This window comes from Eulemur rufifrons, chromosome 8 (genome assembly GCF_041146395.1).
Source record: "Eulemur rufifrons isolate Redbay chromosome 8, OSU_ERuf_1, whole genome shotgun sequence".
NCBI lineage: Eukaryota > Metazoa > Chordata > Mammalia > Primates > Lemuridae > Eulemur > Eulemur rufifrons.
This window is the reverse complement of record NC_090990.1, coordinates 28118806-28134993: the sequence shown is the minus strand read 5'-3', so window position 1 is coordinate 28134993 and position 16188 is coordinate 28118806. Positions and strand designations below refer to the sequence as shown.

Here is a 16188-nt window from a genome sequence, read left to right as displayed (position 1 = left end):
CATAGAGGTCAGGTGGAACTTATGTGGTACACACCAGCACGTGGAGTCAGAAACAGACAACTATACCAGAAGGAGCTTGGAAAGTCCAGCTGGCACATGGTAGCCAGAGATAAAGCCAGAATGCCACCATCCCTCAGCAGGAGCTACCCTGGGTCATCAGGCCACAGGCTGGCAGGCCTCTCCTGCCTTGTCTAGATCTCAACTCAAGATGTGAAAGCCCAGCCCAGTGGATTCGGAATGGTCTGAGTAACCCAACCCACAGGGAGGTGTCCAGCAGGGACACCAGGGCTCCGTCCCTGCTCAGAGCCTTCAGCAGATGAGGGATTCTTTAAAGCCACCTGGCTGAGCAGCATCTGAAGGGGAAGAGGGAGAAGCCAGCCTGGCTCAAGCTCCAAGCAGTGGCCGCGCACAGGAGGGCCAGACTGTGAGCCCAGCAGAGGGTGGGGCCATTTGTTCTGTTCAGTGGTTGGCAAACTTTTTCCATAAAGGCTCAGATCGTAAATATGTAAACATTTGGGCTTTGGGACTGTGGTGGTTAATTTTATGTGTCAACTTGGCTAGGCCATGGTACACAGTTTTTGGTCAAATGGTCCAGATGTTGCTATGAAGGTATTTTTTAGATGGATTAATGTGTAAGTCAGGGCTGGGTGCCGTGGCTCACCCCTGTAATACTAGCACTCTGGGAGGCTGAGGTGGGAGGATCACTTGAGCTCAGGAGTTCAAGACCAGCCTGAGCAAGAGGGAGACCCTGTCTCTACTAAAAACAGAAAAAATTAGCCGGGTGTGGTGGTGCTTGCCTATAGTCCCAGCTACTCAGGAGGCTGAGACAGGAAGATCACTTGAGCTCAGGAGTTTGAGGTTGCTGTGAGCTAGGCTGATGCCACGGCACTCTAGCCCGGGTGACTGAGTGAGACGCTGTCTCAAAAAAACAAAAAAAAAACAAAAGTAAGTCAATAGAGTAAGTAATTACCCTCTCTAATGTGGGCAGGTCTCACCCAATCAGTTGAAAGCCTAAAAAGAAAAAAGACTGAGGTCACCGGAGGAAGAAATTTTGTCTCCAAACTGCCTTTTGACTTGAACTGCAACATCAGTTTTTTCCTGTGTCTCCAGCCTTCTGGTCTGTCATGCAGATGTCAGACTTGCCAGCCCCCACAACCACGTGAGCTAATCCCCAACATAAATCTGTCTATATACACATCCTGTCGGTTCCGTTTCTCTGGAGAACTCTAATACAGGACCACACAGTCTCTGTTGCCAACTACTCAACCCTGCTGCTGTATGAGAAACCAGCAATAGAAAATACATAAACAAATGGATGTGGCTGTGTTCCAATAAAACTTTATTCACAAGAAGAGGCAGTGGGCTAGATTAGGCCCGTGTAGTTTGCTGACCTCCTGTCTCCTGACAAGTAAGCATAGTACCCTTGTATAGAGAAGGCACTTTGAGTTATAAAACATCATTTAAAAAAATCTGTAGAATGAAGGTGAACAAACAAACAAATGAGTCATTGAGACTGATCAGTACGCTTGCTGGCTGCAAGACTGGCAGCTGAGTTTAGGAGCGGAGGCAGCAGCAGACGGGACTTTCCCGCTATCTTTGATTTCCATTGTCCTGACACAGTCTGACAAGGGTCTCTGCGTGAAGATACATCATTTGGCATCCAAGGGGATTGGCCCAAGGGAGGAAATAAAATCTATGGGGAAGAGGCTCTGCGCTACCCACTTGCCAGCTTGCCTCAGGGGGGCAGCTTAGCCACAGAGACGATCTCTGACAACTCCCAGGAACTATTAATAGCTGGAGGCAGCAGTACAAAAACTAGGATTTATTTTAGCAAAGACAATGTTCAGGAGCCCAGGACAGACCCAGCAGCAAATGCTGGGAAAAGCCGGTAGCCACGTATAGCCTGCCCATGGCTCTGGGGCCCACAGCCACGCTTGGGAAAAGTCCAGGCTGTGCCGGCAGAGGGGCTGCTCCAGGCTGACCCTGAGGAAGTGCTCATGCCACAAACGTTGCCTGCTTCAAACAGCTGAGGCCGGCAGCAGAGAAAGCGCCTCTCACACAAACTCCCCACAGTCCGCGATGATCACCTTCTGCTTTGGCTTCCCGTCCTTGCTGCCCTGGGCCTTTGTGGGCAGAACAGAAGTCAGGGGAGTGAGTGGGGAGAATAAAGAGTGGTTAAGGGACACCCACGCCCACCCTGGAACCTGGGCAGAAGCAGCCCCTTCTGTTGGAAGCAGCCCGGCCCACGTCTCCCAGGCCGCAGAGCACCCTCTCCAGCCCTCCCACAAGCTGTGCACCGAGCTCCCAGGCGAGGAGGAGGCCTGTTCCCAGCCACATACCTCAATCTGCCGCAAGACATCCAGGCCCTCGGTGACCTCTCCAAACACCACGTGCTTGCCATCCAGCCAGTCTGTCTTGTCACATGTCAGGAAGAACTGGGAGCCATTGGTGTTTGGGCCAGAGTTGGCCATGGACAGTAGGCCTGGGGGAGAGTATGACCATGTCAGCTCCCCCACCCCTAGCAACCAACCCTTAAAGGACATCTGTGCAGTGTTGACAGCCCTTCAGCCAGGCAGGCTCAGACTATGGGATGCTCAGAGACCATGCAGATACAGCCACTTGTGTTTCACTCAATTAATAGTCAGTGAAATGAGATGAGCAAGGTTATTTCAATCATTTTATACTGGTTTGTTCTTTCATTGGCTCACGCCTGTAATCCCAGCACTTTGGGAGGCTGAGGCAGGAAGATTGCTTCAGACCAGGAGTTCAAGACCAGGCTGGGCAACATAGCAAGACCCTGTCTCTACAAAAAAGTTAAAAAATTAGCCAGGTGTGTTGGCTCATGCCTGTAATCCCAGCTACTCAGGAGACTGAGGTAAAAGGATCACTTGAGCCCAGAGAGTTTGAGGCTGCTGTGAAATATGATTGTGCCACTGCACTCTAGCCTGAGTGACAGAGTGAGACTCTGTCTCTTAAAAAAAAAGAAAGAAAAAAGAAAAAACAAAGAGTCTACTTTGTAACCAGGTCCCTGTTAAGCCCCGAGAACACTGATGAGCAAGACATAGTCCTAAAAGTCAGTGCAAAAAGAGTCAGTCAAAAGGTAATTGTGCTATGACAGCTATGACATAGTGAAGCCCAGTGACAGACATTTGTGTGGGGAATGGAAGCATGAGGCAGGTGTGTGTGCGCGTGTGCGCGCCAGAGATGACTGGACAGATAAGGACACAGGAAAGGAGTCAAGGATGACTCCTAAGTTTCTGACCAAGCAGCTAAGTAGAAGGTGGTGTCATTTACTGTAACAGGTAAGAGGGAGAGGAACAGTAAGGAGGAGAAGGCAAGAATTATTTTGGACATGTGAGGTTTGAGATGCTCATGGGGTATCCAGCAAAGACAATAGGCAGGCAGTTGGGCAGGAGTCTGGAACCTCCAGAAACCTGAATGTGGTTTTTTTCTGTAGTTGTTTTTTACAGATGGGGTCTGGCTATGTCGCCCAGGCTGGAGTATAGTGGGTATTTGAAGGCATGATCACCACGGCCTCAAACTCCTGGACTGAAGCCATCCTTCTCTCTCAGCCTCCCAAGTAGCTAGGCCTACAGGTATGCGCCACTGCACCCAGCACTGAGTGTGTTTTTTATTATCAGATATATTGTGGGGTGCTACTGGCATTTAATGGGTGAGGACCTGGAATGCGAGATGTACAGTAAAAGGAGATAGGTAAAAAGAGACCAGAATAGGGAGGAGTCCTGCCAGCCAGGTGGAGGAGGATTCACAAAGCACAGGGTCAGTATAGGTTGATCATCCCAAATCTGAAAATCTAAAATTCAAAATGCTCCAAAATCTGAAACATTTTGAGTGCCAACAACATGCTCAAAGGAAATGCTCATTAGAGAGTTTTGGATTTGGGGTGCTCAACTACCCCAAATGTAAGTATACTGTAAATGTTCTAAACTCCAAAAAAATGTAAAACCCAAAACACATCTGGTCCCAAGCATTTTGTATGAGAGCTACTCCACTTGCATCTGAAATGCTGCTGGGAGGTGGGATAAGATGAGGGCCAAAAACTGCCTATTAGCAAGATGGAGGCTGTGGGCATCTTTGGTGAGAGTGGTTTTAATGGCAAAGTGGGGCTAGAAGGGCTTAGAGAGAACAAAGGCAGCAAGTCTACGCCCTTTACTAAAAAGGGGACCAGAGGCATGGGTGATAGCTGGAGGGGGAACAAGAGTCCAAGGATGACTTTTGTTAGGATCGATACCACATACTTCTACACTGATGGGCTGATCTAGCAGAGCAGGGGAAATGGATTACACCAGGCAGAGGAGGACAACTGCAGAAGCTAAGTTCCTGCGTAGAGGAAAGGGATGGGATCCAGGGAACAAGTGGAGGGGCTGGTCTCAGGGAAAACAGCTCATCCCTGCAATTGGAGGGAAGTTGGAGCACGCAGGCGTGGAAGCATCAGATGAGGGGGAGGATGATATGGAGGCTTTAGGCACACAGCTCTCATCTCTGATCAGGTTCAAGCATCAACCAGGGAAACCTAAATTCTGCTCAGGCTGCCCAGGGCCCCCTTAAGAACTGCAGTCATAAACTTCAAGTGGGACCATTCAGTACAATTTTGTGCTTTTCTCTAGCTGTTGGGGAACCAACCACAGAGATTTTACCAGGTGAGATTGAGGGCAGGCGAGAGAACCTGCAATGGCAGACCACAGAAGCTCCTAGTGCACCCTACCGAGGCTATTCCTCTGCCCAGTAGCTGGGTCTCCTGCAGACTCCATCCCTCCAGTGAAAACCACAGCCCGTCCCCCAATCCTGCATGGCCACTCCACCCCGGCCCAGCCTCACTCCTCACCACACACTGATCGGCTCCTACCTGGGCCTGTGTGCTTGAGGATGAAATTTTCATCATCAAACTTCTTCCCATAGATGGACTTGCCCCCGGTGCCGTTGTGGTTTGTGAAATCGCCACCCTGGCACATAAACTGGGGGATGATGCGGTGGAAGCTGCTTCCCTTAAAGCCGAAGCCTTTTTCATGGGTGCACAGACAACGGAAATTCTCTGGGGTGGGGAAAGGAAAGAGTGCTGAGGTTAAAGTACAGAACAAAAAACAAATGAACCTCTGAGAAACTGTATTTTGTTTAATGTTTATATTTTCATTTTAAAATAAGTGATGCTCATTATAAACCTTGGTGATACGGACCTCTTAAAGGACTACAGGGGATTCAGTTCAGCATAGTAAAGATGGGTACTACAAGACAGCAGTTAGGAAAAGGGGGCATTAAAGACGGAGGATTGAAAACACACATTCTAGCTCTGCTCCCTCCCAAAACCACACTAAATTGGTAGTAGAAAACCCTGGGCCATGTGTGGTGGCTCACGCCTATAATCCTACCACTCTGGAAGGCCAAGGCAGGAGGATTGCTTGAGGCCAGGAGTTCCAGACCAGCTTGAGCAAGAGTAAGACCCTGTCTCTACCAAAAATAGAAAAATTAGCCGGGTGTGGTAGCGCATGCCTATAGTCCCAGCTACTTGGGAGGCTGAGGCAGAAGGATTGCTTGAGCCCAGGAATTTGAGGTTGCTGTGAGTGATCATGATGCCACTGCACTCTAGCCCGGGTGACAGAGCAAGACCCTGTCTCAAAAAAAAAAAAAAGAAAAAGAAAAAAAAGAAAAGGAAAGGAAAGGAAAAAAAAATCCAAAGGATCTTAGAAGAAAACATAGGGGCAAACCTTCATGACTTTGGATTTGGCAATGATTTCTTAAAGATGACACAAAAAGCATAAATACAAGTAAAAAAATAGATAAATTATATTTCATCAAAATTTAAAACAATATGTACATCAAAGGACCCTACCAACAGATTGAAAGGTAACCCACAGAATGGGAGAAAATATTTGCAAATCGTATCTGATAAAGGTTTAATATCCAGAATATATAACAAACTCCTATAATTCAACAAAAAGAAAACAATCCAGTTAATAAATGTCAAAAAGTTGTTCAAATACAATACACAAATGGCCAACAGCACAGGGAAAGATGGATGCTCAACATTATTAGTCATTAGGGAAATATAAACCAAAACCACAATGAGATACCACCTCACATCTGTTGGAGAAGATGTGGAAGAACTGGAACTCATACATGGCTGGTGGAAATGTAAAATGGTCCAGCTACTATGGAAACAGGTTGGCGATTCCTTAAAAAGTTAAATGTAGAATTATCGTATGACCAAGCATCTCCACTCCTAGGTATATACCCCAGGGGATCGAAAACAGGGATTTAAACACACACTCGAATGTCCATAGCAGCCTTATTCACAATAGCCCAAAGGTAGAAACAATGTTGAAGTATAAAATATTATATATACATACAATGAAATGTTATTACCCACAAAAAGGAATGAAGCATTGATACATGCTACAATGTGGATGAACCTTGAAAACATGATGCTATGTGAAATAAGCCAGACATAAAAAAGGACAATTATTGTATAATTCCATTTATGTGAAAAATCTAGAATAGGCCAATTCATAGAGACAAAAAAATGAGAGTTTACCAGAAGTTGGGGGGCGGGGGGCCTTATAGGAAAATGGAGAGTTATTGTTAGAGCAATTAAAAAAATGGGTACAGAGTTTTTATTTAGGGGGATTAAAAAAATTGAAAATAGTGTGAATGTAATTAATGCCACCAAATTGTACACTTAAAAATGGTTACAACAGCCAAAAAATAAATTTAAAAGGGGGAGGGATAGGCCGGGCGTGGTGGCTCACGCCTGTAATCCTAGCACTCTGGGAGGCCGAGGCGGGTGGATCGCTTGAGGTCAGGAGTTCGAGACCAGCCTGAGCAAGAGCGAGACCCCGTCTCTACTAAAAATAGAAAGAAATTATATGGACAAATAAAAACATATATAGAAAAAATTAGCCGGGCATGGTGGCGCATGCCTGTAGTCCCAGCTACTCGGGAGGCTGAGGCAGTAGGATCGCTTAAGCCCAGGAGTTTGAGGTTGCTGTGAGCTAGGCTGATGCCACGGCACTCACTCTAGCCCGGGCAACAGAGCGAGACTCTGACTCAAAAAAAAAAAAAAAAAAAAAAAAAAAGGGGGGGGAGGGGAGAGGAGACAATAGCAACAAAAATTTTTGAAAGTTAGAAAACAAATAGATGAAGTCATAGCTGATAGCAGATGTGAGAAAGCTGAATTGTAAGTCGGTAAAAGCAAAGAAGCAACTCAATTTGCACTACAAAATCTCAGATACAAGGGTGGAGTTAATCCTAAAAACACTGAGTCTGGCTGAAATCCTCTTTAAGAAAGTAGTTAATCCCTGGGATCCTCTCCCTGATTCTGCAGCTGGGTGCTGCCCCTTCCCCACCCTGGCAGCCAGCTGGAGGTCTACTCTTTGGTAGGTTAAAGCAGAAGGCTTCTGGACTAGGCCACCCTACACATGCCTGAAGGTTGAGGTGCCATAATGAAAAATGGAGATTAAGGGAAAGTTTATACACTGAATGTTGAGGCATTAACCTCGCCTCTATCTCCCCTGACCAAGATGGCCAACAGCTAGATGTAGAGCCTCCAGCAGGCGGATCTGGGAGAGAATCAAGATTACATAGAAAACTATGCAAATGTAAAAACAAGGCAATTAGCAACTCCAGGCAAAACTAAATGCTGTGCCTGAAAGGAAGTTATCACACTACGCTTACATTGTTAAAATGATCTATGACCTAACCAAAATTATGGTAACTATATAGGGAAGATGAGGGGGCAGGGAAGGGGATTTTAAAAAACTGATTCCATATCTTTGGAAGTAGGAAGTCAAAAGATAATGTCTAATATGGAAAAACCAGGAAGCAGAAATATAAACCTGTTACCTCCAAACATGGAAGAAAAAAATCAAAAGAGCTAAGAGTTGAAATCAGCTGTCTCTGAGGCGCAGCAAATGGTGTTGGCGGTGGGGCACGGGGATAGCACCAGTGGACTGTTTTTTCCAAACAAGCTTTGGGCAAATGAATTCACTCTTTAAACTGTATGTCTAGGCCGGGTGTGGTGGCTCACGCCTGTAATCCTAGCACTCTGGGAGGCCGAGGTGGGCGGATCGTTTGAGCTCAGGAGTTCGAGACCAGCCTGAGCAAGAGCGAGACCCCACCTCTACTAAAAATAGAAAGAAATTATATGGACAGCTAAAAATATATATAGAAAAAATTAGCCGGGCATGGTGGCGCATGCCTGTAGTCCCAGCTACTCGGGAGGCTGAGACAGGAGGATCGCCTGAGCTCAGGAGTTTGAGGTTGCTGTGAGCCAGGCTGACGCCACGGCACTCACTCTAGCCTGGGCAACAGAGTGAGACTCTGTCTCAAAAAAAAAAAAATAAATAAAAAAAAAAAATAAACTGTATGTCTAGATAATAATAAAATTTAAATTATAAAAGAATAAATAAAAGTCAATATTTAACAAAACTAGAAAGAATACTCAAGAAACACCCCTAGTTACTTCTAGAGCTCAGGACTGGATGTAGAGAAGGAAAAAAGACTTAAGTTTTCAATTCATTGCTTTCAGTATTAATAGAATATATATATTTTACCATGAATATATTATTTACTTGTATTATTTATTTATTCATTCATTTTTATTTCAAAATATTAAGGGGGTACAAATGTTTGTTACATGGCTTGAGTCAGGGCTATAAGTGTGCCATCACTCAAATAGTGTTCATTGTGCCTGTTAGGTAGGTTTTTGCTCCTTCCTTCCTCTCACAATTTATTTGTATTTTTTTTAAAAAAAGTATTATTAAAAAAGAGTCAACCAGCACCTATAACGCTTTAAAAATGCCTGCTCTGACCCATCTGTTATTAGATCTGCGATGCCTCAAATCAACTTAGGTCAGAAATAATGTCAAGGGCACAGGACTGAGGCAGCAAGAGCCTTGGGAAGGCTCACTGCTTGGCCACCAGCTTCCCGCCGTCCTGACCACGGAGCCCTGCTCACCTGCTGTCATGGGCACGACGTCTGAACGCAGGAGCATTTGGATGCGGCCAGCCGGCTTGTTCCCGATCTTGATGTCCATGTACACCTGAGGATTTGAGCGCGCCTTTTTTGCAGTGGGCTCTCCCTAGGTGGAGAAGAAACTGCTAGGTTAGAGAGAACTCTCTGACTCCCCAAGTAGGAGTACAAGTATTCCTCTGTACACACACTCAGAACCCAACTCCAGTGAGCAGGCTGCAGCAAGGTGCTGACAGGGAAGTCCTGGGGCCCTGACAGGGCTGCAGGAGGCAGAAGCCATGGCCACAGCACCTACCTGGACATTAGTGACCAGAGACCCCAGAACTATCTGACTGGAGGCCTCCCCCACACTGTATGTTATCTCAGCAAGCTCACCCTCAGACACATCAGCTCGCTTCCCCCTGCCCTGCAGTCCCAGAACAGCACTTTTCTGGCCCATGATTCACAACTCTCAATATCTTCAAACCCCAGCTCAAGCCCACTGTCCCCCCAGCTTTGTGAACTCATTCACATACCACCACCTCCTCCCTCTACGCTCAGCCCTGCATATTCCCAGCCTGGCTTCGCAGAAGCCACAGGGGCAGCTCTCTTGCTTGGGCCTAAGTGCTCAGAAGACAATGGAGGAGGCTGGGCCTGCTTTGTGCTCCAAGTAGATAAGACTAAGCAGAGGATAAAGACATTTGACACAACTGCCACATTTACTCCAATAAGAAAAGTCAAATGAGGCCGGGCGGTGGCTCACGCCTGTAATCCTAGCACTCTGGGAGGCCGAGGTGGGCGGATCGTTTGAGCTCAGGAGTTCGAGACCAGCCTGAGCAAGAGCGAGACCCCATCTCTACTAAAAATAGAAAGAAATTATATGGACAGCTAAAAAATATATATAGAAAAAATTAGCCGGGCATGGTGGTGCATGCCTGTAGTCCCAGCTACTCGGGAGGCTGAGACAGGAGGATCGCTTGAGCTCAGGAGTTTGAGGTTGCTGTGAGCTAGGCTGACGCCACGGCACTCACTCTAGCCTGGGCGACAGAGTGAGACTCTGTCTCAAAAAAAAAAAAAAAAAAAAAGAAAAGTCAAATGTTATTAACTTGTTTGTGGTTCAGTTTAACAAACGTGCTGAGGTGTCATGCTGGGCACCCAGGATACTAATACTATTTGCTGCTAATAGCAGCAGTAGCTCAGTAGTAGCAGCAAATACTCACATAGCACTTATCATGTAACCTGCCAAAGGTCACGAAGGTGGCAAGTGGGGAGCTGGAATTCACACCTAAATCACCAATCCCCCTGAAGTCCACACTCTTAATCACATTACTCCACTTCACATTTCTATTAATAAGATGCATAATACAAGGCCCCTATCTGCACAGAATTTACTGCCTAGAAAAGAAAGGGCAATAAGCACTTAAGTAGCCTGTGCAAAAGCCAAGATGCACTCGGAAATACAAAGCAGGGTTTCACCAAAGTGCCAAATGAGGATTACACCATGGAGAGGTGGGAAGCGAGACTGGAGAGGTGGGCAGGGTCAGGCACGGGGAGAGGCCCTCCTGGATTTCCTCCTGGGAGACAGGTGATGGGGAGCTGAAAAGTTCTGAGCAGGAGAGTTAACGACTGGACATGTGCTTTCGAAAGACCATTCTAGCTATCTTTATGAAAGACTGGAGGAGAGCAAGACTGCAGCCAGAAGGCTGGCCAGAAAGCTACTGCAATTATCTGAATGAGAGACAAGAGGCCAAATTGGGACAATGGCACAAACAGGCTTCAAGGCAGATTTAAGAGAAAAATGTATTGGCTCCTCCTTAAAAGAGGGGTCCAGGATGATCCACAGGGACTCTTCTGACTGTGATGGCCACTTCATGCATTCTGCTTTGCATCCAAATTTCTGACTTGGGTCAATGTGTGGATGGATGGTGGCAAATTAACCAAGATTGAGAACACAAGAAGACAGGATCAGAGAGGAGAGGGAATCCATTTTAGACAACTTTAAGCTGCCTATGAGTCTTGCAGGCAAAAATCTCAGGACTAGAAACAGAGACTATGAAAGTCAATGACAGCAGAGGAGAGGCTGCAGAAAATCAGAAAGTGACTGCTACTGTTTCGGCAGAGAGGAGAGAAGCTGTGAGCCAAGAAAGAAATACAGAAGAATGACAGCATTAACGAGGTGACCAGAGGAGGGGAAGACTGAGAAGCAGTGGTCAGAGAGCTATGCCGAGTCGGGAGGAAGTGCCAATGTGGTTTCTCCTAGCAAAGGAGAGCGCTGAGTCTTCCTAAGGTGAGCAGGCCGAAGGGAAGGCACTCCTACCCTATTCTATCTCTCCCGTTAGGACAGGAATAGGAAGACCATGAGCCTAGTGCCAAACTCTTCAGTGAAGGAAGGGGACTGGTCAAGACGGGTGAAGAGGAGCACTTTCACTTCTTCCTCATCACAAATCTGTACCTGGGCAGAGTGGAGACATTCACTATGTAGAACACAAAACGGGTGAGAGACCCAAAGCTCTTCCCTTTAATTCAGTCAATAGTGTCTTTACCAAAATACTAAGAGTTCACTATTCACTCTCTCTGCTTTTGTATACATATGTTTGCAAATTTCCATGACAACTTTTATAAGAAACGGTCTCCTGTGGAAGGGGTGGCCTGTCCTCTGGAAGCGCGAGCCTTCACTCTCACCTCCTGGGTTTCCGCCTTGGGAGGCTCTGACCCTTCTTCCTCTTTATTCTCTTCAAGAGTCTTCCCAGAAAACTTCTTCAACCAGTCATCATCTGACCAAACTGAAAGGAAAGAACCAAACAAATGTTAATAAATTTAAGCTATCAGCGCGAATTGAAAAGTAGCTGCTTTGGTCAGCAAAGTAGGAGATACTATGTGGTCCTCTCTGCCAGGGGATTCCCTTGGAGAACTCCCTAAGGTGAGGAAGTCTCCACGGGGAATGTCAGCCCTGAAGTCCCCTCTCAGCAGGGCTAAGGGAAAAAGCTATGCCAGAGGCAAAGGAATAGCCCTTGCCAGTTCCAGCACTGGACGGAGCCCCAGGAATGGAGTGCTGATAAACTGGTCAAGATAAGGGAGCAAAGGGGGTTTCTCTCATAATACAAAGTTCCTCAGAGGGCTTTGCTGAGAAACTCAAACTCTTTGTGTTTGCGCACAAAGGTGGTGCACGCCCTTGCCAATGTCAATCACCCTTTATTCCCGCCCACCAGGAAGCAGCACTTAGCACCTACTTCTAAGTAAACAGGGATAAAAACACAACTAAGGCCAAACTGCATGACAGGACAGGGAGCTGCTCCTATTCACCTGGTCTGGAAGAGCCTTCCTTAATTCTCATTGGTTTGGCCAAATTGACACGAATTGTTCGTCCAAAGAGCTCTGATTCATTCTGAAAAAAATTGAAAATCCGGCTGCTCGAACTGTTAGGTTAAAAGAGAGACACTCAGCCTTTTATTTATTTCTAGGACGTTTGTCCTCTCTTAATCTCTGAGCCCCTGATAGCAAGCTATGTACCCATCACAAAGCAGCCTGTGGCTTACAGGGAACTTCCGCCCCTGAGCCATCACACACCTCCTTTCTTGCAATGCCAGCAGACAAAGACCTGTACCACCAAAAGTAACTCTGGGTTCAGAGTGCTCTGAAATTACAAGGATAATGCAGTTTCCCAATAGCTAGCTCACCTTCAAAAGTAAGGATCAGCTTTGAAATGGTGAAAAATGATCTCTTTCTGACAGCTGAGGAATATGTTTGGTGAATGTGTAATAGAGAACAGAGAACAAAGGAGAACTGCATTATCCAGAGATAACTGGTACCAGGAAAGGTCACTTCATGTGTATTCACTTAAGGCAGTGATGAAAATTTCATGGTAAAAAGTGAAAATTAAAAAAAGCTTGGGACTTTAGTGTGACGAAACTGAAAATAATGAAAATAAATTTGTTACAAATAATCACATTTAACTATGCAACAATTTGTAGAACAAAGACGTAACAGATGCTGACTAGTTTGAGGTATTTTTTCCAACAAAATTCTATCAACAGTATGATACGCTACCTTTGCACTTCGTATCAGACATGAAAATTAAAAGGATCTCAAGGAGGGCACAGATACTGAAGAGTGGCAGCATTTTTCCCAAGAACATTTCCAGGATATGCAAATCATTTGTATCAGTGATTTGCACATACCATTATCCTTATTAAATTTCTCTTCTCAGGTATTAATTGGTCTGAAACTTCACGAAATCCTGCCTCTTTTGCAAAATATGCAGTTTCACTGTGCAATCAATTTACATTGTGTTTGCAACTTACTATCTTAGACACAGGGCAGCCAGTGAGAGACTGGCCAACAAGGATGATTAGGACTTACATCATTGTTAAATGTGAAAGGATTTATAAGTGATTGATCCACAGTGAGTATTTTCACATGTTAACAATTTTTACTTCCCCATGCAACTCTGTATTAATAACTGTGAAGATTTAGAAAAACAACATATGAATAAGGACCCTCTGTACCACCAAAAAGCAACTTCAGTTAGAATGAGGATTTCCCACCATACCATGTTGTCGATAGCTGCTGCAGCATCCTGCCAAGGAAAGACAAGGTACAAGTTTAGGCTTGCAGCCGAATGCTTCTTGTAGCATCTAAACACATACTCTGTAGTAAAAAGACAAAAACCAAAAACACCAGGAAAATGTCACTTCACACTTCCTGCCTGACTTTAGAGCTCGTAGTGCAGCAATTTGCCATCTAGTTGAAGGCTTAAGAAATAATCAGTGCTGCCAGGCAAGAATACTCAATGAACAGGGCTTGGCAGAAGGTCTGAGACATTATTCACATTCTACAGTCTGATTATGTGGGAGAAACTTTCTTTCAAACACCACTTCTGGTCTGGATGCATTAGACTAAGGCCCAGAAACCTAACCAAATGGAGAACAGCTTCCTCTGTAATCAGCAACAATAACACAAACCAAAGATTAAACACAAGCAGCACAGACTTTTCTCACCTCTGCCAACTCAAATTCAACAAAAGCAAATCCTCGGTGCTTTTCTGCAAAAAGGAAAAAAGAAAGTAATTACCATGTGGTGCAATGGGAAGAAACAGGACGGTAACAAAGAAAGTGTAATCAGTTACATGCTATATCCAGACACCAGAAATTCTACCCAATCACTGTTTAGGAAGAAGGAATTTCATTTTTTGATTCTTCTTAAATAAGATTTTAAGCAATAAACTGTTTTTTAGTGGACATAGCTAAATAATGAACTATAATTTTAATCTTTAAAATAAGCATTCAATTCTTCTACCACAGCCACACTTAAACTTTAAACATTAACCTGGCAAGGCAACTAGAAAAATGAAGTCATTTAACCTACCAATTATTCACAAAATATCCATTTTGTGAATCAACCGTTCATAAAGCATGAATCCTAAAGCCTGAAGGATACTCAGTCTTTAACCTCAGGAAAATGCTGATCTAACTAGAAAGGCCAAGCACAACAGTGTTAATTATAGAACTTGGAGACGAAAAGGGCCCTTAGAAAGCCAATATAACCTCATTGCTTCGGCAAATAAAAATTCCTTAGGCCCAGTGAGTTTAAAGACTTTGCTAACGATCATATGCAAGGTTAATCATAGAGATGGGCCTAAAATGACAACAAAGCTAAAATAGAAAACTGAACTATAACTGTGATAAGAATTAAAGGAAAACCCATCCAGCTGTGAAGAAGCCAAGACCCCACTGTGGGGCCAGGCTTTCCTGCTGCCTCATTTAATAGCACAGCTGTTAAGAAGGGAGCAGGTGGGATGAAGTACTCAGCAGGTAGTTTGAAAAAACAGGTGTCGATGTAGTTCAAAATCCATCTTCCTATTGGTCTACTGAAAAATTTCTTATCTCAAACCCAAGAGATGGAGAGACTCTGCAAAATATTTACAGCTGACAATCACACGGCCTCAGAACATTTCTTTTGCATCAAGATCACTCTCATGCTGACCAGGCACCCGCATGAACTGTCTTATACTGCATACTAACCATATTTAGAATTGTGATGTGACTTTAATTTTTTTTAAGTTCTTTTCCTAGAAGGAGGATTCTAAACATGAGAGATATCAAAAGAACTCACCTGTTTCATAATCCAAAGGAATTTGAATATCTGTGATGTCTCCAAAAGGAATAAAAGCAGCATGAAGAACTTTGTCATCCACCTCCTCTGCCAGCCCACCTGCAAATAAGACAAGGGCCTTCTGAGCCATCGTCCTCCATACTCTTGGAGAAGTCCCAGCAGCCTGGTTAGCACGTTAGCCAAGGGAAGGGAAGGGATGCTTCCATCCAGTTCTTTGGGTACACAACCTCCCCTCTCTCATCTACTGCCCACTCATGAAACACACACCTCTCTTCACCCTTCTTTCAGCCCTCATCTAGCCCCAAGATTACTGCAATAGGTTCATAACTGGCCTCGCTGCCTTCATTCCCTCTATCAATTCCACGAAGCCAACTAGAATGACATTGGAAAAGTGCTGATTTTTGAACTCATCACTTGTCCGCTTAAATTCCTTCAAAGATTTCCCACTGCCTTCAGGATAAAGTGCAAACTTAGTAACAGTTTCTACACCTGGAGCTAACACCTTTCCAGCTTTTTTCACTTTGCTTCCCCAATTCCCTGGGTTTCCCAAAAAATGAGCCACTTGCCCCCAAGTGTCAGGCCATTTCACACCTTTGGGCTTCTGCTCCAGCGTCACAGTATCCGGAAAGTTTGCCCTCACCTCTCCAGATGGATGGGTCACTTCTCTCCGCACCCAGGCCCATGTTATCATCGCCCATCCCCACCACAGCGCTTATCAAAGTATGCTAATGAGGTTATTCCCACTTTTTTCTGGCTAGCCTGGGAACTCCTCCCTTTAGGGCAGGGACTGGGGCTGAACCATCGCTGCAGTGAATGTCTATGAAATGAATGGGAGCGAGGATGTGGAGGACCATAATATTCCTCTACCACTCCTCCAGACCCTATTGAAGCTGAGCGGGCTAGGAAGGAAGCCGGAATGATCGTTACATCTCGGGCTTGTGGCAAAGCGATACAGCCCCAAGACTCGGCCTTGACAGCTGCTCGCCGCCCTCGCGGTCCCCGCCGCGACCCACTCGGGGACTTGGTTCGCCCAGACTCCGCCTAGCGCCCGCGCCTGCTCACCCACGTACAGCACACGCTTGGTAGTGGCCATCTTGCTCCTGCGCTCTTCC

At 45.4% G+C, this 16188-nt stretch overlaps 1 protein-coding gene across 5 annotated transcripts in view; it reads right to left on the bottom strand.

Moving 5' to 3' along the window:
- The window catches only part of PPIE (peptidylprolyl isomerase E), a 24064-nt gene extending 7876 nt beyond the window's left edge, over positions 1-16188 (bottom strand). The window contains exons 1-10 of one of the 5 annotated variants that reach the window (XM_069477736.1): positions 16139-16169; positions 15077-15175; positions 13963-14006; positions 13515-13541; positions 12269-12350; positions 11648-11748; positions 8972-9095; positions 4868-5053; positions 2340-2482; positions 1329-2123 (exon numbers count right to left, since the gene is read on the bottom strand). In XM_069477736.1, coding sequence (XP_069333837.1) covers positions 2055-2123; positions 2340-2482; positions 4868-5053; positions 8972-9095; positions 11648-11748; positions 12269-12350; positions 13515-13541; positions 13963-14006; positions 15077-15175; positions 16139-16169 — 906 coding nt within the window. In that variant the 3' untranslated portion in view covers positions 1329-2054. Of the gene's footprint in view, positions 1-1328; positions 2124-2339; positions 2483-4867; positions 5054-8971; positions 9096-11647; positions 11749-12268; positions 12351-13514; positions 13542-13962; positions 14007-15076; positions 15176-15716; positions 15751-16138 lie in introns of those variants that run through there. The other 4 variants (XM_069477740.1, XM_069477739.1, XM_069477737.1 and 1 more) reach the window with 4 other exon arrangements.